This window comes from Saccopteryx leptura, chromosome 1, assembly GCF_036850995.1.
Source record: "Saccopteryx leptura isolate mSacLep1 chromosome 1, mSacLep1_pri_phased_curated, whole genome shotgun sequence".
NCBI classification, from domain to species: Eukaryota; Metazoa; Chordata; class Mammalia; order Chiroptera; family Emballonuridae; genus Saccopteryx; species Saccopteryx leptura.
In genome coordinates, this window is record NC_089503.1 from 239,688,943 (window position 1) to 239,715,565 (window position 26,623).

General features: G+C 42.8%; 1 protein-coding gene across 2 annotated transcripts in view; it reads left to right on the plus strand.

Moving 5' to 3' along the window:
- Positions 1–13,834, plus strand: part of PINX1 (PIN2 (TERF1) interacting telomerase inhibitor 1) — an 85,885-nt gene extending 72,051 nt beyond the window's left edge. For both annotated transcript variants that reach the window (XM_066388084.1, XM_066388094.1), the window contains one exon: positions 13,135–13,834. In XM_066388084.1, the coding sequence (XP_066244181.1) occupies positions 13,135–13,608 (474 nt within the window). In that variant the 3' untranslated portion in view covers positions 13,609–13,834. The remainder of the gene's footprint in view (positions 1–13,134) is intronic.
- The last annotated feature ends 12,789 nt before the right edge of the window (positions 13,835–26,623 follow it).

The following is a 26,623-nucleotide window of genomic DNA, read 5'->3' on the forward strand; positions in this document are numbered from 1 at the left end:
CCCTGTTGCAACAGCTATAACAAAAAGAGATATAAAACTTGTGTTTTCTTTGTAAAGGCAGTTTTATTTGGGCCAGACAATTTTAAGATATATTAAAACCTCATCTCTTTTCCTCATTCTATACCCCTTCCTACCTCGTATCCTCCAGTCCCCAAGCTGCTCCACACCCAGCCCCCCTCCGGCTAGCTTAGTTTATTGCCAGTCATGGTGCTGTCTGCTTTGGAAAGTAGCAGGAAAAGCTGATAAGGCACAGAGGGCAGAAATCTCTGGTCTTATCTCTCCCAAGCACACGGTGCCGAGAGTGCATCCTTTTCCTGCCCTAGGACAAGAGACATAAACCGACCACCTCCCGGCAGCAAGGACTTCAAACAAGGTTCGGGGCCAGCCTCCACTTGCTGTGAAAGCCAAACAGGAGAAAGTGGACCATTGCCTTTCTGTCTTAGTACCAGTAAAAATCCCTTGTCTTCTAGATCAATGAGCATGGCTTCATAATAAGACACTCATTAAGAAAGAGGGAGGAGAAAAAGAAGGGGTCAGGGGAACTACCAAAAACAATCTAAGAGTTCTAAGTCACTGGGCTATTCTGTTTGGCTGGACTTTTGCCAGGACATAGGTTTGGCCTGAAAGTATTAGATTTGGCCTTTTGTTTCTTGACAGATCAAGCAAATGGTTTTATTAGCTTCTATGATAATAAAAAATCGATGCATACATATCCCAGTGTTGGAGGAGAGGAGTGAGATAGCTGCTTATTTTTCCTTCTATCCCCCCCATCCTGCAGGGAAAGCAAAATTAACGTTCTGTCCCAGGTCTTCCTCCTGTGACATAATGAAACTTGTATGAAGAGGACCTTCCTTTAGATTAGAGTGTGGCCACGGTTGGAGAGAAGGCAGTGTTTTGTCCCTCAGGCTGTAGTCTGAAGGGACTGTGGTGGGGACAGTAGTGGGTTTGGGTGTTGCCATGTCCTGGCTTGGTCCTCTTCAGAACCTCAGCAGGTAAAGCGGAAGAGTCATCCAACCTGCTATCATCCTCAGTCATCTGGATCGGAGAGGACCCAGTTTGCGACCTCAGTCTTTATAGTGCTGAAGAGACCAATAGACAGCCACTTGTTGGAATTCCAAAAGTTAGCGACAACTTTACGAATCATGTGTATTATGTAATAGCAAAGGTCCAGTTTTATTCTTGAAGGCTCCTTAGTCTCCTGTTGATGAGCACTGTGAAATTACCTTGGCTACAGTGTCTGCTAAAATTTGCAGTGGACCATTATCACATGGCTGTTGTGTTTCAGCCTGTATTCCACAGAGCCCGAGGAGGTCCTCAGAAATGCCTCAAGGGTCTTACAGGAGTCATGAGGCCTTGAGCTTTGAGTTCCCCAGTCTCACCTCAGCCACAGTCCCTTGTGTTCTATATCGGCCTTCTGGTTAAGCCTTCCTTCTAAGGAAAGGTGTGCAGTGCCAAAACTTCAGTATGTTGTAAAAAAACCACTGTGTGGTCCTACCTCCTTGTTTTGCAAATTATTCACTCTGAGGCCCAGAAAGGCCAGCAGCTTGTCCAAGCTCACACTTTTTGTCAGAAGTTTTGACACCCAGGTCATTGTCACTTCTACCGCACTGAATTTAGCACCTTTCTTTCCTTTAGCAGCTAATATTTTATACCAGTACCACTCAAGATTTATGGGCCACATACCAGGACAGAAACTGATAGTAGGCAATTAGAACCTCTTATAGTAGTTCGATTTAACTTTTATAAATTGGAACCTGTGTTTTATAGTCTTTTAAAATTTTTATTTTCCTAGTAAATTTTTTTTTTGTGTGTGAAAGAGACAGACAGAAGGCTAGATGGGGACAGACAGACAGGAAGGGAGAGAGATGAGAAGCATCAATTCTTTGTTGCAGCTCCTTAGTTGTTCATTGATTGCTTTCTCATATGTGCCTTGACCAGGGGACTACAGCAGACTGAATGACCCCTTGCTCAAACCAGATGAACCCTCACTCAAGCTGGTGACCTCGGGGTTTCAAACCTGGGTCCTCCACGTCCCAATCTGATGCTATATCAACTGTGCCATCACCTGGTCAGATTCTTAGTAATTTTTAAAAATTTCTTTTGTCCCAGTAGAGCCCAAGCTCTACCTTGACTTGATCAGGCATCCCTGATTCGACTCCCTGCACAGTGGGACACTCCTGCTTATCAGCAGGGCTGGCAGCCTCTTCTAGACTACTCCTAAGGCGGCTATGACGACTCGACTTCTCAGTGCCAAGACCAACTGCCACCGGAGTAAAGACATAACCAACACACGTTAGTTGCAAGAATCACACAGGGAGTTTATTACTCACAGATCCTTTTGGCGTGCTTGGGTACAGCTTACAGGGGCCCCGTCAGCATGCTCCTTTTGGCTGTCCTTGGTCAGAACAGCGTGGAGACAGACCACGTTTAACGTTGGAGTCTGAGCGACTACTGCAGCAGGGGGGTCCCTTAGCTTTGAGTACCTTTTCTGGCCAGTGCCTGCTAACAGGTGTCAATCTACAGGATTATCACATCAAACCACCTTTTGAGGAGTTCTTAGCAGGAAGCCCTCTTTATGTTAATCTACTGAAATCAAGCCATCTTTAAGGTGTCCCTAGGGAAGCTTCTTGTTTATGTTAACCTACAGATTTATGCCATCAAGCCACTTTTTATCTATATATAACTTCACACACGCACTAACTGGGTCCTGTGCGAAAGGCAGAGTCTGCCTACATATCTGTACACACTAGATGAATTCCTATCGAGACGGCATAGCCTTATTCACTTGCCTGAATGGCTTTTAATATTATATCCTAATTTATTTCTATACATCTTCCATATTTTTCTATATTTCTATATATTTAATTACTATAACATTATATTACTCTAACAGTATTTTTTAAAAATATTGTCCCCAATGGATTGTAGATTTTCAAGAGAAAATCTAAAGGCACTTCATTCCTGGTAGTTGGAGAAGCACTGTGATACCCGGCGTTGAATTTCCACAGAGGCGAGCCCGGCAGGCACTGCACACAAGAGGCAGGTCTTGCTTTCAGGAAACATTTTGGATTTTGAGCAGGTAGCGAGGCAGTATTACTTGTTCTTTTTTGTTTAAACTTTTAATATCCTTCTTGCTTATAAAATTTAAAAAAATATTGCTGTGTAAAACTAAGATTATATTCTTAATATGCATAATATAGAAGAAGGATTATATATTTAACAGAAATGTTTATTTTTTATGAGCTTTTTGGAATTGTAATCTTAATTTAATTGGTTAGGGTTTGTTGAATGGGTTGTTTTGTAGTTGGTTTTCTTCTTTTGTTTTTGTCTGTTCAAAAAACAAATTCTCCCAATATACTTTTTAAAAAATGTTTTATTGTTGTAAGAGTAGTTACATGAGATCCTCCCAGATCTTATTTTTTATTTTATTTTTTATAGTCTGTCTCCCCCAAGATGGGAGCTCCTGCCTGGACCCCTGCCCCGGTCAGGTCAGCGGTAGCTGCTCTATGTTACTGAAGGGCTGGGTGGCCAGATCTTGACGGACCTTGGCCATCTCAAGATCTTTTTGTTGCATATTTACTTTTATTACATGACTCGATAAGTTCCAAATTTAAATTACTCTTACTAACTTAAATATTAAACACAGAAATATTTTGCTCTGTCAAATTTACTTCTAAAAATATTTTTAAAACATTTATTTGTTACTTGATTTCTACTCAATTAAAAAGAGTCTTTGTAAAGATTAATCTTAAATAGTATACAAGAATTGAGAGAGGGGACTTTTTTGTTTGTAACCTTTATTTGCCTAAATGAATATGCCTTCCTCTTCAAAATAATCCTGACTATTCCAGATTCATACTCTATTCCTAGTTTCAGATATGAGGTTCTCTAAAATCTTTCCAAAGTGCTATACTTTCTATAATAAGAAACTTAAATTTGAGTTGTCAGGATTCTTGAGCAATTTTCCAGTTTTCCTGTGGAGTAAAAATGAAAGAGACAGGCCCTGTGTGAGCCTTTGCTGCTGTGTTTTGAGATTTGGATACTAGCCTTCAATACTTATAAAAGCTGTTTGTCCTGCCGCCAGAGAGCAGGGAAGGGAACCAGTTGACCTAGAATTATAAAACGTAGTCAATTTGGATTATTTTTAGACTTCATTCAGAGGAGTTGGTCAATTGATCATTTCTAGCTTTGGAAGAGCCTCGTTTATCTTATAATGGCTACTGTGTTGTGAAATGTTGTCACACGAGTTGCTGCAACTTTCCAAGTCTTCAGAACTTTCGGGGAGGAAGGAAACCTTCTTTTTTCTTTCTCTCTTTTTCCCCAGAGGCTGTGTCACTCTTGTCAGTAGTTCTGATGTCAGTTACTTGAGAAGTTGTTGCCATAGAGAACCATCCTCTTACAACATGTTTATGCTGGCTTTTCTTAATGAGTAGTAATTTGAGCAGCTGACTAGGCAAGTGGAAAAAAATGAACAGTTTTGTTAGCATTGGCCCTCATGTGAGGAATTTGGCATTATTTGTATTTCTCTACTAGTGTCCAGTGAAAAGCAAGATATTCTGTCCCTTCCCCATTATCATCTCTCTGAGATGTCCAGTTCATTAGTCTGAGTTTTTAAATTCCAAGCAAGGTTCTGATGCCAAATTATTAGAAAGGTACCTGTGTGTTCTTCCAATTTGCTAAGAGGTTTCTTTGAAGCCGGCTCACCCCACAGCCAAACTCTGTACTTGTCTAGCTAGCATCTTTTGCTGCTTGAAATCAGACAGCAGTTACCAGCCTCTCCACCATTTACTAGCAAAATCATTAAGATATCGAGATACTGAGATAGGAAACTTCACCAAAACCCGAAGTCCTCCAATTTTGTGTGTATGTGTATATCTAACATTTCCAAAAAGGAGATCATGTTTCATAGTAAATTTATTTACTCCTTTATTCATCCAGCAAATATTTACTTAACACCTTTTATGTTTACTTATATACTAGAGAAAAAACAAATTACCACTGATGAAATTCAAAACTATTTATAGACACTGATATTTGAAATTCACATGTCACCAAATATTCTTTTGATTTTTTTTCCCCCCTCCAACCAATTAAAGTGTAAAAACCATTCTTAGCTTGAAAGGGGTACAAAGGTAAGCAGTAGGCTGAACCTGGCCTGCGGGCCATAGTTAACCAGTGCTGTTTTAGAGAGAGCCCTCGGGAACTCCTGCCGAGTGGGCTTCTGCACCTGCCATGGGTTCCTAGGACCTGTTTGCACAGGCGCACACACACCACACACACAGCCACACATCATTTTGTAGGTGCTTTCTAATTGAGCTGCTGCATGACTCTAGTTCTATTAATAAATTTTTGGTTTTGACCCCCACTTCAAATCAAAACATCCCTGCACTCAGTGGAGTTTTTTATTTGTTTTTAGCTCTTGTGATACTCACTAGTACTAACAATGACTGGGTTTCCTGGGGAGATTCTCCAAGCCTGGTTATTACTGAGACTATATGTGTTTAGTCTAACTCCAGGTGTGAATGATAGATAGATTGGGGGGGGGGGGGCACAATTCACAAGATTTTACACTTGGATAAACTTTTTGTGAATGCAAAAATAGCTCCTGTCAGTAAAACACCAAATGTTTTCAATCATATGAAACCCAAAATGGTGCCATAGAAAGCAAGGGAAGAAATGCCCATGGAGTGGCACCGTTCCTGCTTCCTAACTAGCAGTGTTGATCACTGCTCTAGCTCAGTCTTGGGAGGCAAACCCAGCTAATGACTCCCTAGATTCTGAAGCTTTCTCATGTTGTATTTTCAGTTCAAGATACAGTGTACACTGCACCATGACAATTTGCTAACAGGGGCTTCTGGCGGAGCTTTTATCCAACTGGGCACTGTGTCAGAATGAGCTCCTACCTCTGCCTCTGCTGTGCCTTAGAGCTCTCTTGCTCTCCAGCCTTTCCTCTGATGGCAAGAAGAGTCCAGCCCAGGCAGGCAGTTCTACTGCTGTGTTCAGCCAGCCCCACAGAATGAACATGGCAGTTCCCGTACATCTCAGCCCCTCACTTGTTTCAGATTTGCTTATCACCTGGATGATGGCTGTGGCAACATGGAAAACAGACCAGAGGAGAAATGTATGGGTCGTTGGACTGGGTCCCTCTGCATCACTAAGGCCACAGGGACTAATGGGCTGATCATACTAAAAGGCACTCACATGTACTGGCAGTAGTTAGAGAAGCAGTTTGTACCATACGACAAGGTGGCGTGTGATTAGCAGGGAATGGTTTTATCTGGATGGGAGGAGTATACACTGCAGAGTGCTGACTCTCTTTCCTTCCTACCCTTCCAAACCCCTTCTAGTCACAGCCCTGCCTGGGGTGCAGATGACTGCCAACAAATACAAGGCTTATGCTTCAGTGGGAGCACTTCCCAGCCTTGATCTGCTTGGGCTTGGTGTCTTCTGTGCTTTCCTTGAGCACTCTCCGTACGTTTGTTCCTTTTGGACAGGATGTACTCAGTACAAGTGAGATAGAAATGGCCTCTGTCCTCAGGGAACTTAACATTTCCCTGGGAATGCACTAAGGAGCAAGTTAAACAAAACCAGAAATAAAAGTAACTAATTGCTAATCACGAGGCTGTTCCACAGGGGATCAGGTTTGTTGAAGGAGACAGTATTGTACTTGATCTTCAAGAAGGTGATTGCACGTGACTAACATAAAGGATCTGGAAGGACGCTGTAGCCCAGCATAGTGAGTGACTACCTCAGCCCGTTCTGCCCACTCTGTTGGCAAAGGGCTTAGTGCCCACACATTCCATCACCCTCTTCATCTTGATGAGGCATGAAATCCCTTTGTACCTGAATTTATCTCTGTCCAAAGTGGATGGGTATAAATTCCACCTCCCAGGAATATGTCAAGACATAATTTTTGTTTGTCAGAACTGTCCTGCTATAAAGTTTGGAAAATACACAAAATGTTCTTTTAAACTACCCACTTGCCAAGCTTTCTTCACTCTTCACAGACTAATCCAAGACAAGCAGACGGCCGACGGGCGGGGTGGAGGTGTGTGCGTGCTCATCCCCGGCCAGCTGTCAGAGCTAGCACCCCCATTGCTACATCCATGGCCCTTGAGCCCATGGTGTCTGCTTCTTCTTTGGATGAGAAAAGTTCATTGAAGGAGTACTGTTGCAACACGATCTCCGTCTTAACATGGAAATCAAAAGGCTTCAATCATCTTGTCATTTAAGATCAGCAATGACATATGACAAAGGCTTTGAGATGAAAGGTTTTGCCTTTGAAACCTCATCCCTGGACTGGTATGCATATCATAAGTAGTAAGATTTAATATTTATGGTACATATGCCCCACATACCTCACTAAATTCTCTATCCAAAAGATACTAACAGCATTCTGATGAGAATAACAAAAAGAGCCTCTTTATTTGGGCATCGTACTGGTAATGCATCCCAGTATGCATGTTTAAGTGACACAGAGGAACCAGAAGAGCCAGAGCAGATAATGCGCTGGGCTGAAAAGCCTCTGTAGAGAATGCTGAGACAAAACAGAGCAAGCTCTTCGTCTGTAGATATTTGAGAAAAGTTGGCATGCATAGTTTGGGGCATCTTTCAGGCATCTGAGATGACTGTGATCTTATAATTAAGATCCTAAGGATCTCTCTCTGCAAGGCCCTGTGTCCTTTGCATCCACTTTTCCCATACCCCCACCCCATCTTACCCAACCCTACCCATGATCCCAGTGGTAATTTGGAGTTGCCAGAGATAAGTTTAGGTTTTAAGGTTCTCCATCTCAAATCATGGCCTACAGTACACAGTCCTAAACCACCTGAATCTGCCTATTACTGAGGAAGAACAGACAAAGCAACTTCATGGTGGAACGAACTCCCTGCCATACCAAGTGGTCAGTCTGTATCAGAAGTGTCCAGGTGGCAGCTGTCCGACATCTGTCCAGCAGAGTCCTACATTAGGTGGGAAGTTGGACTTGAGTTATATTTCCTGTTTTATAACATGCACATTTTGCCAGGTGAATTTATATACTAATTTGACAAATTATCATATTCTTAAAACCTGGCTTTTGGCTACTTTTTATTTATATGAAGTACAAACTAGGTAATAGAGGTTTTTCTGTTTGGAAAGTAGTATCCATCTATTGTGGCATTTTTTTCCCTATATGAAGCCTTTACATCAGTTCCCTCATAAAGTTGATCATGGACCTTAGCCCCTGGATTATGTGACCAATTATATAGAGAAAGAGGGACAGACCTCTGAAAGATGAAGAGGATTCCCCCCCACCCCCAGACCGCTACTGTGAGAGTCCAGTGGGGCGACATGTGATAAATATGACTGGCATGTTGAAGGCTTCACCTGTGCCTTTGTGTCTTTCTTACTAACTAATTAAGGGGAAGGTAGAACAGTGGATATATCACAAATCTAGGGGGAGATTTTAAAGACTGCTTTGCTATTTTCCTAATAATTTCCCCTCCTTGTCCATTGAGCTTTTTCTTTGAAAAGATTCTTCTGCTTGGTCCTGGATATGCACAGTTGCATGTGACGTGTCCCTGCCCAGCTGAGTGCAAACAATGCCTCTGAAATGACAGGACACCATGGTCAGCAAAATGACTGGGGACTTGCCCAGGCAGAGCCCTTGTCCCCACTAGTGCAGACTCCTCCTTTAGCCCTCACTGGACCCAAGTCACAGCCTTGACCTGCCATCAGTCGACGGCGATGGAAACTCTTGGCATCCGAGCAGGGTTCAGAGACTCTTAGTCTGTGGAGGCATAGAAGTCAGGAGAGACATTACCGGTTATCATTCCAGAAGCCTACTGCATTTTCAGTTCTAGCCGGAGAGGAGAGCACCGTTAACATTTCCCCACGCTGTGCCTTTTGAGAACGCAAACTGAGGTGCTGTGGAGGCTCTGTGGAGATTTTTAAGCCCTGGTATACCAAAAGAGAGCCTTCAATCCCATAACTACAAAATGGGAATTTATTACTATTTTTTAAAAAGTTCCAGCTTTTTAGCACCTTTCTTAGAAGTATTGGGATGATTTCCAGGCCTTAGGTTTAAAATAAATTCATATTCCAGTTAATAGTCACTCCAGTTTTTTGTTTTTATTGATTTTAGCTTCTATATAGTGTTGTTCTTTTAAACAGCTTTTTAAAAACGATTCAGTACTTCAGTCTCTGAAGTGGTGTTCCTGGAGCTGCTCTTTGGCTGGGTGCTTTCTTACAGGTGGTAGAACACTACTCTTTTCAGGTAGGTAGACTGCACGGGGACTGGTGTTATTACTTCTGTATCTGGACTGGACCGTTGGGGTGAGAGTTGTCTGTGAGCCACGCTCCTCTCTGCTGCCTGTTTCTCCCGCCTCCCTGTCCCTTCTCTGCCCCCTGTGCACAGAAGAATGGCTGACCCACGTGTCTTTCCAGAGAAGAGTCCATATTAGACCTTCACAAGACCTACTGATTTGACTTGATTTGATAACTGAGGCCCAGAGAGGTTATGGGTTCTACCTGAGGACCTCCTTTAGTTCACAGCAGGGATTGGAATTGTTTTTTGTTTGTTTGTTTTACTGAGATTTCCTGAATCCCTAAGCTTACATCAAAATTTTGGTAAGATGGATGATTCATGCATTAACCACACCTCCCTTGGTATTTTTTTGTATGGAACTGGAAGTTTTAAAGTTATTTATTTACTTGTTTTTAGAATACTATTAGCAAATTGTAACATTTTCAAAGTTTACAAAGTAGTGAAAGTCATATTTGGTGTTAACAAGATTTTTTTTTTTTTTTTTTGTATTTTTCTGAAGCTGGAAACGGGGAGAGACAGTCAGACAGACTCCCACATGCGCCCGACCGGGATCCACCTGGCACACCCACCAGGGGGCGATGCTCTGCCCACCAGGGGGCGATGCTCTGCCCCTCCGGGGCATCGCTTTGCCGCGACCAGAGCCACTCTAGCGCCTGGGGCAGAGGCCAAGGAGCCATCCCCAGCGCCCGGGCCATCTTGCTCTAATGGAGCCTAGGCTGCAGGAGGGGAAGAGAGAGACAGAGAGGAAGGAGAGGGGGAGGGGTGGAGAAGCAGATGGGCGCTTCTCCTGTGTGCCCTGGCCGGAAATCGAACCCGGGACTTCTGCACGCCAGGCCGACGCTCTACCACTGAGCCAACTGGCCAGGGCCTAACAAGATTTTTTTTTAAGGTTGAACGGAAATGTGGCAAGATCAAGCTGTCTCTATTTCAAAATACTAAAGAGTCATTGATTTTCTCAGGGCTTGTTCACTTTGAAGTTGAGACCAGATATGAAAAGTATTAGTTTTCTTGAAAAGGTGTACATTTTTTTATATTCATGGCCAAGAATATGGAAACAGGGATTAGAATCGCTGTAGTAAAGCTGGGTTTATGATTTATAAAATTATAAATTATGAGCTTGTAAAATTGGAGTCCTGGGCATTGCTCCTAGTGGAATCAGATTTGTGGCCCGCTTTGTCTCTATGGTTTTTAAAGCAGATGCATTGCTGCTGTGTGGGCGGGTGGCTGCCTCTGGCATTAAAAGGCTCTTCCCAGCAAGTCGGTGTTCTGCCCGCACTTTCCTGGGATAAACAGGATTCGGGTGCTGGCACCTCTCTTGCTGTCTCCGTGCCCTGCTAAGCCCATTGCGCAGTAGCCCGTGGTTGTTAAAATCTTTACCACCGGAGGAGTTGATTATGAGCACAGTTATTTTCTGGGATTAGAAAGGCCCTCTGAATTTAACAAGTGACTCAAAAATAGTCTTCTATTCCTTAATAATTAAAAATGTGATTAATACCAGCAGTTGGTTCCCATGATTTAACTGAAAAGCAGGAATTCAGAAGGTAATGACAGGTGGGCAGGGTAAGGAGCCTAGGATATTACTTGAATTGGAGTTCCTGGGACACAGCTAGTCTCTAGAAGAGCTGAATCATGTGAGACAGGCTCAATTTAATGCCATGAAACTCAATGAGACCTACTTGACATGAGCAGGCCCCCTTCAGGGAGACTGCGTGGCTCCTTGTCTGTCGCACTGGGGGGCTCACAGCAAGGGGGCCTCGAGAGGACTCCGTTCTGCTGCTCCAGATTTCCACTCTTTTTCAGCATTTGAGGAGCAAAAAGATATAGTGACCTTGTTTTTAAATCTATTGATCTATTTTTTAAATTTTTTTCAGAATTAACTGTTGGAATTCCAGCCAAAATTAAATGCTGATAGGTAACATTTAAACTTCTTCCCAAAGTTCAGTTGGTTTGTTCCACATGTTCTGCATTTTACATTTTGAAGTTTTATTTTATTTTATTTATTTTTTTGTATTTTTCTGAAGCTGGAAACAGGGAGAGACAGTCAGACAGACTCCCGCATGCGCCTGACCGGGATCCACCCGGCACGCCCACCAGGGGGCGACGCTCTGCCCACCAGGGGGCGATGCTCTGCCCCTCCGGGGTGTCGCTCTGTTGCAACCAGAGCCACTCTAGCACCTGGGGCAGAGGCCAAGGAGCCATCCCCAGTGCCCGGGCCATCTTTGCTCCAATGGAGCCTTGGCTGCGGGAGGGGAAGAGAGAGAGAGGAAGGAGAGGGGGAGAGATGGAGAAGCAGATGGGCGCTTCTCCTGTGTGCCCTGGCCGGGAATTGAACCCGGGACTTCTGCACGCCAGGCCGACGCTCTACCACTGATCCAAGCGGCCAGGGCCTGAAGTTTTAAATTTTGACTGTAGATTTTGGATTTTTTTTTTAGGCCGGGTAAAATAAGATTTGTGTTGATTGGATGAGGTGTGATGTTATTGGTAAGGTACTGGTGCCCTTTGGTGAGAGCGCTCTGTGCAGGCAGAACAATTATTTGAGGGGCAATGGCCACTCAGAACCCAATTGTCCTCTTATACACTGTAATGCCAGAATTCCAGATGTGGTGCTACTCTGATTCCCTGGAGCTAAGATTTACCTGCTGCTCCATCAAAAAATGCATGGTCCATTTATATGTGTTGGTTTGTAATAAAGTTAGAGCTTTTCCTGCCAAGTTTAAATTATTTGTAGCATCCTAATTTAGAAACTGAGTCAGTCATTCAGAAAACTCTTTTCCCGCCTCCCAACATGAGAGGGTCGAACAACCAGTCCCTTCCTGTGCAAGTAAGTGAATATGAAGGAAGGAGCCAGGTAATTATAAAAACCTAAGTTGAGCCTTATTGTTTAGTGGCTTGGCTATTTTAAAAGTGGGCAGAGTGATTCTAGGCATTGACTTTCCTGAAAGTATTGGCCTTATATTCTCCAGCGTGAAGGACCTCCCTTTGTACTCACGCCTTTCATCTCCTCACTGCCACTTGCCGCAACCCAGATAGACCAACATTTCACTTTTTTACCCCAGCCTACTAGGTAGGAATTTTCTCTTGCTCCTCAAGCCTTCCAGTGGAATGTATTTATTTAAATTAAAATGTAACACAGCTATGAGTATCTAGTCCATGTCAGAGTAGGGACGGGGGCACCTCCCTGCTCTCCATCCGCAGCCGAGGTAAAGGGCTCCCAAGCTAACCTGTTCTTTATGGGAGGGTGGTGGGACACATGCATTTCCAACCCCGGTACCTTCTCCCCCCGCACAGCTTCCTAGGGACCACACTTTGCCTTTGGAGGAGAAAGAAGGTGTTTCCAACATGCCAGGCTCCAGGTTGGCATTTGGCTCCTGTTATGGAAGGGTTAACATTTGCGTGTGGCATCTAAGTTTCTACATCAATGAACAAAGGCCTGTAACCCATAAGGGAGCCGAACTGGGCGTCTAACAAAATCACAAAGCTCAAGGACTTCCATAACCCTCCTCTTCACCTGAAACTCTGGGAATTTACCAGTAATTATCATATATAATATTGTTGCTTAGGTGCTATTTACCCAGAATTTCATTTAGATTTACGTGTCTTGCCAGCTAACTTCTGAAGGTAGCTTCAGTCTGTTCAACCTACCACCCTATGTAATGTTCAACCACCTTGTTCTCTGCTTTGCAGGTCAGCAGGGAGGGGCGGGGCGAGGTTGATGAGCCTGGTCTCTAATTGCTGAGTGCTGATGGCTCCAGCTGGAGGCCTCCTGGCTGCCCTGAGAGCTAAACAGCTGATGCTTAACCAGTTGTAACTCTTTCCCCACACCTTAGGACAATTCCAGTCCCACCACTCCAGATGAGAATGAAACTTCCGCTACGACCACCAGTGCCTTCACCATCCAGGAGTACTTTGCCAAGCGGATGGCAGAGCTGAAGAACAAGCCACAGGTCATGGCTGTAGGGCCTGACTTTCCAGAGACCCAGATAGAAACGAAAAGGGGAAAGAAAAGAAAGAAAGAGGCAAAGGATAAATCTGTGGAGAATTACACCCAACCCAAGACCAAGAGAAAAAGAGACCAGGTGGGACAGCAGCTCAGAGGCCCGCACTGTGGCGAGAGCTCCGATGCTTCTGCAGAGGGTGGAGAGAGCTGTGTGTGGCCACTTGATGAGCAAGACTTGCCACCAAAGCTCAAAAAAAAAAGGGAAAAGAAAAAGCTACAGAAGCAAGTTGAGGCAGCAGTGGATGCTACACTAGATGAAACACCAGTGAAAAAGAAGAAGAAAAAGAAGAAAGGTTCCAGATAAATTCTCTGGAGCTGGGGCCTTCCAACCACTCAGGGCACGCCAGGCAAACACCCTGGCCTGGAGTCAGAGCAAGAGTTCACCCGGGAGAGTGTGCACATCTTTTAACATGCCCGTGGATTGCCGAGTCTCGCCCTCTCACCACGTTTTTCCCTAATCATATTCCCAGAAGAACTTTTTAATGTTCCAAATCATGGCTCTCATAAACAAATTTCTTTGTAGACTCTGAGACTTTCACCATGAGTGTTCATTCATATTTGTAGCAACACATCAAATTATGTATGTGTACACATGTGTGTAGATATATCACAGTCTATATTTGCTTTTGATTCCCTTCAATAACAATGAATTGTGCTTCCTGCTGAAGGGCTTAGTCTAATTAAAAGATTAAGAGGCAATAGTTTAGAGTCAGTTCTTTTTGTTCTATAGCCAACCATACATTTTTGCCAAGTAGGTATTATATGATTACATTCTCAAATCAGAGAGTTGTTTTGGTTCAGTTTGGTTTAGTTTGGTTTGGTGCAGTTTTGATGGGGAAATTGCTTTAATGCGTATCTTCCGCTAAGCAATGGCAGCCATGTGTTCTGAGGGCCTCTCTCCAAGACTACAAAGTTTAAGTTAACTGACTAGGGACAGTTTAACCTTCCAGCTCTCAGGGACAGTAGGCAGTCTGTTTGGTTGTGCTTGAGGACAAATCCCGTATAGTGGGTTCTGCCATCAGGAGGTCCTCAGAAGGTTAAAAAAAATGGGAGTGTAAGGTCAGGAAATGAATTCTATCTGGAAATCAGTCACTGCCTAGATTGGAACTACCTTGTGAAAGTTCTTAAAAGTATTAACAGTATATAAATGTAGAAGCTACTTTTCAGTCCAAATGGTGTCACCTCGTTGCCTTTATACTGACTTCTGCCACACCCTGGCATCTCCCTGTGTGCTGCTTACCCAAATAGCTTCACACCCTTTTTGGGACACAGAATGAAAAAGAAATGCATGCTAACAACTTAGAGGTCCAGCCCTATTGTTCTCTGCCTGTTTCTCCTCCCTTCCTTTGTTCTCTTTATCTCTTCCTTCTTTTCTTCTCCATCCTTTTACATTTACTCCCTCATCCTTGCACCCCCCTTATTTTCAATCCCAGCTTTCTTCTAACCCCTTTCTAGCTGCCTGTTCCCTGTCCTGCTCTTGCAGTCTTGGTGGTTGGACCGCCTCTGAGAAACCTGTCAGAGTGGCTGTGGGTGTGGCGGGCGGTGCAGGCTGGGTGCGCGCTGCCACTTGATTGATAGATTGCTACTGGATAACACAATCTGATGACCTTTTGCCCTGATTTTAACTCAGGATGTGTGTGTGTGTGTGTGTGTGTGTGTGTGTGTGTGTGTGTGTGTCATACATTAGATATGAAATGGCCCCAACATTCTTCAAATTGAGAAAATATGATATATTAAGAATGTTCGGTTTTAGTCTAAGAATTGAACAGTGAATTGTTTTTAAAAAATCACACCCACAACCCACAGAGAAAATTATTATGAATCCAGAGCCTGAGATGTAGTTCCTGAGTTTATCCTGAAGCACAGTGTTTAGGATCCCAGGCTATGGTCCAGTCAATAAAGCACCAAAAGACTTTTAAAGTCACTTTTTTTCGCAGAGGGCACATGCCCAAATTATCTCTGCTTGTCCAATCTTGTATATTAACTGAGTTCCAGAAGGGAGTGGGGATATGTGAGTCCTAAAGGGAACTGTTTTAAATATATATAGAGACTGGGATTGTTTTTTTGTTTGTTTGCCTTTTGTTAACTTAAACTTTTTTTAAAACCAATAAAAATGAGAGCCAGGCGAATATACTGCGTTGTGTGCAGGAAGAGGGAGCAGGTGGGTGTTTAGGAAGCAGGTGAGAAGCATCTAAGTCGGGTAGGGCGATGGGGCCGGTGGGAGGACCAGAGCAGGAGGTGCTGCAGGGAAGTCCTTGGAGCCGGGACTTCCAAGGCAAAAGTGAAACACTGCAAGATTGTTTAGATGCAACTGGACCCTGTAGGCTGTGGTTTTTATTATTTAATGGGCTGCAGAAAGAGTGCCTGGATGATTTTAGGAATTTCCGGGTAGCCTGAGAAGAAAGGACAGCGCTCAGCCAAGAGCAGACAGGGTGGCCACTGGCTTTGAGGGGCAGTAGAAGGCTGTGGCTCTCACTTTCCCCAGCATCTCTTTTTCAGACCACTTGGTTTTCGGGATCTAAGTGGAAGTTAGAACAATGAAATAAAGATGCATGCGAGTTGCATTTCTTTAGACATGATATTTCTTAAATTGCTAGCGTGACCCCTATTTTTTTGCCTTTAATTATTCCACTTGGTAAAAATATATATTTGCATTCTTCAGGGTTTTTCTTTGCATCATTCAGTTTTAAGAGGGAAGGTAGGTATCCAGGAAAAGATTTATCCACTGAAGAGGTTCTTAAATATCACCCTTCTTTCCTTTAATTTATTTTACTAGGTAATGATTATTACCTAGTAAATGAGGTCCTATGTACCTGGCCCTATTCTAAGCACTTTAATTAGATCAGCTCATGGAGCCCTCAACCCAGTAAATAAGTGTTATTGTTGTTCTCCCCTTTTACAGATAAACTCTGTTTTTATGAAAGAGCCTCTTTTAATTCATATAATCAGATTTCTGCTGCTCCCAGAGGCCAGGGAAGGGGCCCACAAACTGGAAAAGTTCACAGCGAGCTGGAGTCAGTGTCATTGATACACGCTGTAGGAAATACCTTCGGGGAGGCTGCACATTTGAAATTCTCAATGGATTTTCCTTCCCACCTTGGTCAAGAGGTTGGTGGGAACTTAGGTAACAATTTCTTAAATCCTGTTTGTCAGTCTTAAAACAGAATTTCTTCTAATTTGCAGAAAATATTGATACTTCTGAGAGACAAAACCACAACGAGTATTGGTTTTAGACCACAGTGCGTATGTCTGCCTCTTTCCTCCCTCACCTGTTGGCTGACTCCCGCAGGAGCAAGCTGGAACCTGCCTTTCTTTCTTTCTTCTTATTTTTAAGAAACAGCATCAGAGAAATGTTTCGGCATAACCCGCCTGAGTGATCTCAGCTTGGACCAGCAGGCAGCAGCTGTATTTAGATGTGAGTAAGAAATTCCCTACCATCACCCTGTTTATCTCATGGGTTCTGCAGCCACTGCAGTCTGGAGCCTGCTGTGTGAGCGCTGGGGCTGGGAGGTCAGAGCCGTGCTACGATGTGCGATTTCATATCTCTTGCTTATTAATAAATTAGTAGCATGTCCTAATAAAACGGATTACTAGACTCCTTGCATATAAGTAGACTATCTTGTTAGGAAATACTGCCTACACTAAAGTGGCACGCACAAAGCCTTATGGGATGAGTTGGGGGGGGGGCAAAGGCAGAGAGGGACAGCAGGTGGAGCAGGTGGGACCAGGGTGGCCCTGGGGCCACCGTACTGGGTGCAGGTATAGCACAGGCTCACACAGTCATGCTTGAGGGCTGTTTTTTCTCACCTGAAATTTTGTACAGCATTAGCAGTGAACTTTTAAGGAAAACTGCCGTGAACTATTCAACCAGAGGAAAAACTTTGTAATTAGTTGCATCTTTAATTTTCTACTTGTAATTCCTATATTGGTTTTCCTTTTAAAGGAACATGGATGCTGAGAAGGCATTTATTCTAAAAAACATTTGCTGAGCCCTAAGTCCAGTCACCTAGTTCAGGACTGAATAACTGGTTTGTTACAGGGTCTCCCCACGTTCAAGACCTACCAACCTGTGTCGTTTCAAATGGGTCTCCATATCCTAGAACACTCACCGGACGCACTTGGGGCAGGCCTCTCTGCACTGGCTAGATGGTGTTTCATCCCTTTCAACACTCACGTGAATGTCAATCAAGTTGGGTAGTAAGTTGTGAGCAATTTTTTCTAACTTGTTATTTGAGTTGAACCTGAGAAGTGACTTTCTACTAAAAAATCTCCCTTATTAACATTTCTAACTGTGATAAATAAGCAGAATTATATGCACATTCTGCCACATAGAGTGGATTAAAAATGTGTTTTGCTTAAGTAGAGAGTGTGAGATAGACCACTGCTTCTCTCTGTTAACTTCACCTCCAGCACCACCCATTCCTCCTGTCACTAGCATATCTGCTGAGGAGGCCAGTATAGAAGGACTAGGAGAGGTAGCCTAGCAAACAGGGACACCCTTTGTTCCAGGAAGGAACAAAAGACAGACATTAGCAGATGTTTGTTAAAGAAATGGAAGCCTGCTGAAGGCAAGCTCCGACTCCAGCCTGTAGAACTTGGGAGCTGAGGTGGTGGGAGATCAGGGGAGTGCCACGGAGCCTAACCTGGCGGGAGTGGCCCCGTTTCTCCCTCATCACACACTACGGGCTTCCCCAGGTGAGGGCTGTATTCCAGACTGTTCCAGCTTTCTTCCTTTGACGCTCTTGGACTCCCTGAAACTCCCTTCCTGAGAGTCCTTTCCTGAGTACTCCCTGGCTGCTCCCGCCGTCGAGTCAGGACTAGGAGAGGTAGTCCTGAGGTAGTCTCTCTGAGGAGACAGGAAGTCCTTGGATGTTTTGGTCAGAGGTTCTGTTCTCTCTCCGCTCTGCATACGTACCCATGGCCAGTGCTCCTGCTGCTGTCTGGACAGCTCTCAGGTCTGCATCTCGGTCCCCCACTAGTCACTCTCAAGCTTCCATCCTGCATCTGCAGCCAGCCATCCCGAGGGCTCCTCCGAATCAAACTGTCTGAAAGGAACTCTTGCTCACCCTTTCCAGGCCACCTCTGTCCCCATTTCGCTGGGTGCCCCTGTGCTTTCTCTCCGGCTTTACCATCCAAGGTCGTTGACAACAGTTCAGCCTAATTAAGTGACTGCCATCAGTTCCTAGGTTAAGTCCTTGCTCTTAAGAGCTCACAACTTAGCACTCCTTCCCCCTTGGTCACTCTGCCAGTGAGTCATGCCCCTACAGCTCCTGGGTCTAGCCGACTCTCCCATTCGTCCAGTTCATTCCATTATAATTCTTCCTGGACCATTGCACCTGCTCCCTGGAGGGTCCCCCGCCCTCTGTCTGCACACTCTGGCCCTAGTGCATGACTATGCTTCTTCTGTATCACCGCCCCCCCCCCCCCCGCTGGCCTTGAAGGCCGGCCTCTAATGTCATCCACAATGTCTCCATCTCCAGCCTTTCCTCATCCAGTCCCCTTTTCTGAATCTTCATAGCACTTTCTGGCTCATCAGAATCTACCTGGTATTAGAGCTTCTAGACGTCCACTTTCCCCATTCAAGCCTAGGGTGAAGGTAATGTCTGTATCCCTATAGCAGCCAGGACCGTGCCTCATACATAGCAGGTAGAGAAGTGTCCCCTACAAAAAGGGACCCCAGTCGGGGCAGAGGCCACCCTGCAGTGCTCCCACAGTGTTCCACAGAGCTACACACGCCCAGGCTCCCAAACCACTCTGATGAGCTGCAGCCACTCTTCCTCCTGACTGACGAGCTCCAGTGAAACAGGAAGGTGTGGTCAGGTCATCCTGAAGACAGCAGAGTCCCAGGAGGGCTTAGGGCTCCCCACTGAAGGAGGTAACCTGTGAGCAGGCCCAGGGCAGGGTGGGGTGCGGTCACATTGACTCAGACTTCTCTGGTGACAAGCTTCAGGACCTTGTCCTTGCCTGGGACTCCGAGGCAGCCCTAGTCGAGCAAGTTGTTGCAGATTAGTCTGGAGGGATTACAAAATCCTGCTGAGATGGGGCAGGGCATTGCCAAGTTGAGATGAACAAGGGATAGTAACTGTGCTGGAGGAGGGAGAACAGGTGTACTCTGGCCCCATAAGCCAGTGAGTCCTCCAAGTCAGAGGAGCCTTCTGAACGTGTGACCCTGAGACAAGCAATCCTGCTCACCTCAGCCCTGTAAGAGCTATTACATTCCTCGTTTTAGAGTTGAAGAAATAGGCTCAGAGTTGCTCAGTGCCGAGAGCAAGGTCACCAGTTCATAATTTGGCAGATGGAAGGGCTGTCTCCCCGAGCTCCAACCCCTTCTTGACCCTGGAAGGGTTATGGATGCTATGTTAGATTTTTGTTTTTAGTAATTGGATTTATTCAGCTCAATGTGAGCTTAATCTATTTGGGGGTTTAAAATGCCTTCATAGCAACGTTGGTGCAATTCACATGTAAGAGGAAAGCTGTACAACATGATGTGGGAGAGCACTATCATGTGCTCATGGGCATTCCACAAACCTGGAGTAGCTAAGGCTGTACGCTAGGGGCTAGGAATGCAGATAGGACAGACATGGATCCGGCCGGAAGAAGCTCACCATTGAGTCAACTGTGTCATGGAAGTTGGAAGAATGAAGCCATGCACTTCCTTTGGATAGTCACAGTTGTATGTATCCGCATCCAGAAGGGAGTTGTCCACTAAAAAGGTTTTGCAAGCCTAGGACTGTTTGTTTGGTATCTGTGGGCAGCCAGCCCCCTGTGTATGGAGGCCATGGGTGTGACAATTTGGAGTTCAAAGGAGCTAGTGCCAGAATACTCGATTATGTCCTTCAGAGAGCAGCCAGGAGTGACGACCTTGAAATCCCTTTGCTGAAACTAGACTCCAGTGTTTTGAGGTTTGCTTCGTAGATCTTGGATTTTTAGAACTTGGAAGGAACCTTAGAAATTTCACCAGAAAGATAAAAGTCAGCAGCAGTTTGGTGCAGAACCACCCTGGAAAGGCACTCGATGACTTGCTATGTCCTGTCACTGGGCCAGGGCCTTCTCTACTGGCTGGCTCCTAACAGGTGCTCAGGCTACAAAGACCACTCCATCCCAAGTCCACTGGATGTGATGCTATGTGAGTTTTGAGTGTAACAGGTACCAGTCCTTTTTTTCTCATTACTAGTTTTTGACCAGGGATGTAGAAAGAAGTTTATACCAGAGAGATCTAAGGCGCAGTATAATAAATATATTGTATTATAATTAAATGTAATGTGATACTGCCATATCATCAATCATATTACAATATATTAATATTTCAAAGTAATACATTGTATACCTTAAACTTACACTTACTTAAATGTTACATAACAAATTTATTCAATTAAAAAAAGAGGCTTATGGTAAGTAACCAGGGAGGATAGCTGATATGTATATCTCATTATCACTGATTAATGTTAAGCTGGATGCTTTGTAATTATTTTCTCATTCTCAGAACAACCCATAGGTAATTGTGATTGCCCTAATTTGGAGTATGAAAAAAATGCGATTCTGCTTGATTGATTTCTCAAGTTCGCACATCTGCTAAGTAGCTAAACCAGTCCTGGAGTATACATCTGCCTGACTCCAAAGCACCCACTATTTCCTCTGTGCTCCAGAGCCTCCCAGCTCTCCCTGGGGATCACCATGTGAACACCATCAAGAAGAAACAGTCTGTGTATGATCCAACATTTCACTCAGCAGACACCTGCTTCCCTGGCTGCTCTTGGTGCAAATTACGTGTCCCTCCTGTGCTCCTCTGAAGATGATTTTGTGCTTTTCCCCAAAATTTATCACTGGAGAACCTTTTTCCCACTGAATCACCAACACCTAACACTGTGCCTATCCTCTAATACATGTTTAAGAATTATTTATTGAGTAAATAAATAATAGAATTAATGAGTGAGTAAATGAGATGATTTCCTATTATTCCACATCTCTGTATTTTGGGGCATTGGGCACTTGTAGACCAAAGAAATCTATGCCTCACACTCAATGTTGTATTTTTAAAGTCGGACTGATGAAAGTATGATTTATAAACAATAAAGTCACTAATTTTAAGTATGCAATTTAGTGAGTTTTGAGAAATGGGTACATTTATTCAACCACCACAACTATTGTAATACATAACATTTATATCAGTCAGTAAGTTACCTGGTACTCTGTATCAGTTCCCTCCCCCCATGGCCCCTTGGCAGCTACTGATCTGCTTTCTATCCTTATAGCTTCATTGGTTCTAAAATTTCATGTAAATGGGATCACTTTAACTTAGAATAATGCTTTTGAGATTCAACAATGTTACCGTTTTTGCCAGTAGCTTATTTTTATTGCTGTGTAAATTACATTGTATAGAGGTCATAATTTCTCCGTTCATCAGATGAACATTTGGAAATTTTGTAGTTATGCACTCTTGTGCATAAAGCTTTAACTTTCAAATACAAGAATATGCAAATGAACATTTAAATAAAAGCTCTTATTTGAATACATACTTTTTCATTTCTCATGGAGAAATACCTAGGAGTGGTATGGCCAGGTCATATGATAAATGTTTGTGTAACTGAAATACTGCCTAACAGTTTTCCACAGGCTACCAGTTTATATTCTCACTGCAGGTTATGAGAGTTCTGTGTGTTCCACATCCTCACCAATACTTGGTACTCTCAATATTTTTAATTTTAGCTATTCTAATAGATCAGGGGTCCCCAAACTTTTTACAGAGGGGGCCAGTTCACTGTCCCTCAGACCGTTGGAAGGCCAGACTATAAAAAAAGACCCTGGTCAGTTGGCTCAGTGGTAGAGCGTTGGCCTGGCGTGCGGGAGTCCCGGGTTTGATTCCCGGCCAGGGCACACAGGAGAAGCGCCCATCTGCTTCTCCACCCCTGCCCCTCTCCTTCCTCTCTGTCTCTCTCTTCCCCTCCCGCAGCCGAGGCTCCATTGGAGCAAAGTTGGCCTGGGTGCTGAGGATGGCTCTGTGGCCTCTGCCTCAGGCGCTAGAATGGCTCTGGTTGCAGCAGAGCGACACCCCCTGGTGGGTGTGCTGGGTGGATCCCGGTCAGGCACATGCGGGAGTCTGTCTGACTGCCTCTCTGTTTCCAACTTCAGAAAAATATATAAAAAAAAACAACAAAAAAACTATGAACAAATCCCTATGCACACTGCACATATCTTAATTTTAAAGTAAAAAACAAAATGGGAACAAATACAATATTTAAAATAAAGAACAAGTAAATTTAAATCAACAAACTGACCAGTATTTCAATGGGAACTATGGGCCTGCTTTTGGCTAATGAGATGGTCAATGTCCGGTTCCATATTGTCACTGCTAGCCGTAACAAGTGATATGATGCGTTTCCGGAGCCATGACGCATGTGTCCCATGTCACTGGAAGTAGTACTGTACGTGAGCGATGCCGTGCTTTGCAGCACTGCCATATACAGTGCTCCGCATCCTGTGCTTCTCTCACTGACCACCAATGAAAGAGGTGCCCCTTCCAGAAGTGCGGCAGGGGCAGGATAAATGGCCTCAGGGGGCCGCAGTTTGCAGACCCCTGTAATAGATGTATAATAGTATTTCATTATGTCTTTAATTTGCATTTTCCCCTGATTGCTAGTAATGCTGAGCATTTTTTTCATGTGCAAATTGGCCATTTTTATAGCTTTTCTGTAGCATCCAAATCCTTTGCCCATGCTTTCATTGCATTTTCCTCCTAACATTGAGTTTCAAGATGATGACCTACAGAGAAAATCCCTAGGAATCTATCCCCAAAATGCCCTTGAACTGATAAGTGAATTTAAATAACTCACAGGATACAAGGGCCACACAGAACTATATGTTTTTATACTTTAATGAACTATTGGCTTACTATATAAAGACCTTAAAACAACTGTCTTTTATGTGCTCAAAGGAAAACACAAAGAACAAAAGGAAATTAGGAAAACTATATATGAACAAAATGACAACATAAAGAGATAGAAATTATAAAAATGAATCAAACTAAAAATTCTGGGCTGAAAAATAACAATAACTGAATTTACTAGAAAGGTCCAACAGAAGACTCAAATAGGCAGAAGAAAGAATCAGTGAACTTGAAGACTATAATTTGAAATTATCAAGTTTGAGGAGCAAAAAGAAAAAAACAAGAATGAAGAAAAATGAAGAGTGCTTAAAAGACTTCTGAGACAAAAAGAAGACCAATATAAACATTATGGGAATCCCAAAAGGAGAAGAAAGGAGCAGAGAGAATATTTGAAGAAATAATGACTGAAAACTTATAAGATTTAATGAAATATATGGATGAGTCCAAGAAGCTTAACAGACCTCAAGTGTGATAAACCCAAGGAAACTCACACCAAAACATAAAGTATTGAAAGAATAGAGAAAATAAGAATTTTAAAAGCAGCAAGAGCAAAGTGACTCATCACATATAAAAGATCTTCAATAAGACCATCAGTAGATTTCTAAGCAGAAGTCTTGAGGGCAGAAGGCAATGAGATTATATATTTAAAATTGTAAAACTGTCAACCAAGAATTCTGAATCTGATGAAACTGTTCTTCAAAAATGAGGAAAAAAAATTAAGATATTCCCAGACAAAGAAAAGCTGAGGGAGTTCATTACCACTAGACCTGTCCTACAAGAAATTCTAAAGGGAGCCCTTCAAATTGAAATATAAGAACTTGAGAGTAACTTGAATCCACATGAAAACAAGGTTCTTTGTAAGGGTAAACATGTAGACAAATACTTTTTTAAATAGTATGGTAATTTTGGTTTATAACTCCTATTTTTATTTACTGCAGTATTTAAAAGACAAATAAATAAAATATATTAATCTGTGTTAATTTACAGCATATAAGGATGTAAGTTATGACATCTTTAACATAGCGTGGGGGAAGCAGAGCTGTAAAGTAGTTTTTGTATGTTGTTGAAATTAAGTTGGTATCAATCCAAGGTAGAGTGTCATGACTTTAGAATGGTATATCTAATCCCCATGGTAATCACAAAGAAAATATGAGAAGATTATACACAAAGGAAGTGAGAGGAAGAAAATCAAACTGTGTCACTATACAAAGTCAACTGAACACAGGGAAAGTAGTAATGGAGGAAATGAGGGGCAAAAAAGATATAAGCCCTCTGAAAACAAAATGGCAAAAGTAAGTATCAGTACTTCCATATCAGTAATTACTTTAAATATAAGTGGATTAAACTCCTTGACCAAAAGACATACAATAGTGGAATGGACAAAAAACAAAACAAAAAATCAGGATCCAATTATATATGCTGTCTCAAGAGATGCTCTTTAGATCTAAGACTCATAGGTTGAAAGTGAAAGAATGGAAAATATTTTCCATACAAATAGTTACAAAAAGAGAGCAGGGGTGCTATGCTAATAACAGACAAAATATATTTTAAGTAAAAAAAAATATGACAAATAATAAAGAAGGACACTATATAATAATAAAGGGTCAATGCACTAAGAAGATATAACAAAAACATATATGCACCAAATATCAGAGCTCCAAAATATATGAAGCATACAATGACAGAATCAAAGGGAGAAATAGATGTCTTTATAAAATAGTAAAAGACTTCAATACCCCAATGTCAATAATGGGTAGAACAGCCAGACAAGATTAATAAAGAAACAGGACTTGAATAACACTAAAGACTAATTTGATCTAACATACGCAGGCTACTCCACCCAACTGCAGCATAATACACTTTTTTTTTTTTCAAGTGTATGTGAAACATTCTGTAGGAAACCATGTTAGGCCACAAAGCAAGCCTTAATAAGTTTTAAAAATGAAATCATCCAAAGTATCTTTTTCAATCAAAATGGAATTAAACTAGAAATCAACAGAAGAGAAATTAAAAAATTCAAAAATATGTGGAAATTAAAACAATCTCAAAGAACCAGTACATCACAAGGGGGATCAGGAAATATTGAGACAAGAACTATAAAACAGCATGCCGAAACTTATAAGATGTAATGAAAGAAAGCAGTATTAATAGGGAAAATTGTAACTGTAAATTCTTTTTTTTTTTTTTGCATTTTTTTTAAAATTTATTTTAGAAAGGAGAGAGAGAGGAAGAGAGAGAGAAGGGGGAGGAGCAGGAAGCATCAACTCCCATATGTGCCTTGACCAGGCAAGCCCAGGGTTTCGAACCGGCAACCTCAGCATTTCCAGGTCGACGCTTTATCCACTGCGCCACCACAGGTCAGGCTGTAACTGTAAATTCTTAAATTAAAAAAAGAGAGAAGGGTCTCAAATCAACACTCTAACTCTACACCTTTAAGGAACAGTTAATAAAAAAAGAACAAATTAAACCCAAAGCTATCAGAAGGAAAGAAATAGTAAATATTGGAGCAGAGATAAATAAAATAGAGAATAGAAAAACAGTAGAACATCAACAAAACCAAGAGTTGCTACTTTAATTAAAGATCAACAAAGTTGACAAGACTTTAACTAGATTGACTATAAAAAGGGGAGATTCAGACAACTGAAATCAGAAATGAAAGAGGAGACACTGCTACCAATTTTACACAAAAGGCATATAAATACTCTTATAAGAGAGCACTATGAACAACTGTATGACAACAAATTGGATAACCTAGATAAAATGGATAAATTCCTAAAAATGCACAACCTAGTAAAACTGAATCATGAAGAAATGGAAAATGTGAATAGAGCTATAGCTAGTAAGAGGATTGAGTCAGGTAAGCAAAAATCTCCCAACAAAGAAACGCCCAGAACCAGATGGCTTCACAGATGAATTCTACCAGATATATAAAGATCAGTTAACGCCAATCTTTCTCCAACTCTTCTAAAGACTGAAGGGGGAGGAGAACACTTTCAAACTGATTCGTGAAACCAGCATTATTTTGACATTGAAACCAAAAACTCAAGGAAAACTATAGACCAATTTCCTTTGTGAATATAGATGCAAAAAAATACTAGAAAACTAGGTCCTGGACAGTTGGCTCAGAGGTGAAGTGTCGGCCTGGTGTGTGGATGTCCCAGGTTTGATTCCTGGTCAGGGCACACAGGAGAAGCACCCATCTGCTTCTCCACCCCTTCCCCTCTCGCATCTCTCTTCCTCTCTCTCTCTCTCTCTCTCTCTCTCTCTCTCTCTCTCTCTCTCTCTCTTTCCACCTCCTGCAGCCATGGTTCGATTGGAGCAAGTTGGCCCTGGGCACTGAGGATGGCTCCATAGCCTCCACTTCAGGCACTAAGAAGAGTTCAGTTGCTGAGTAACGGAGCAACCTCCCAATGGACAGAGCATCACCCCTTATTGG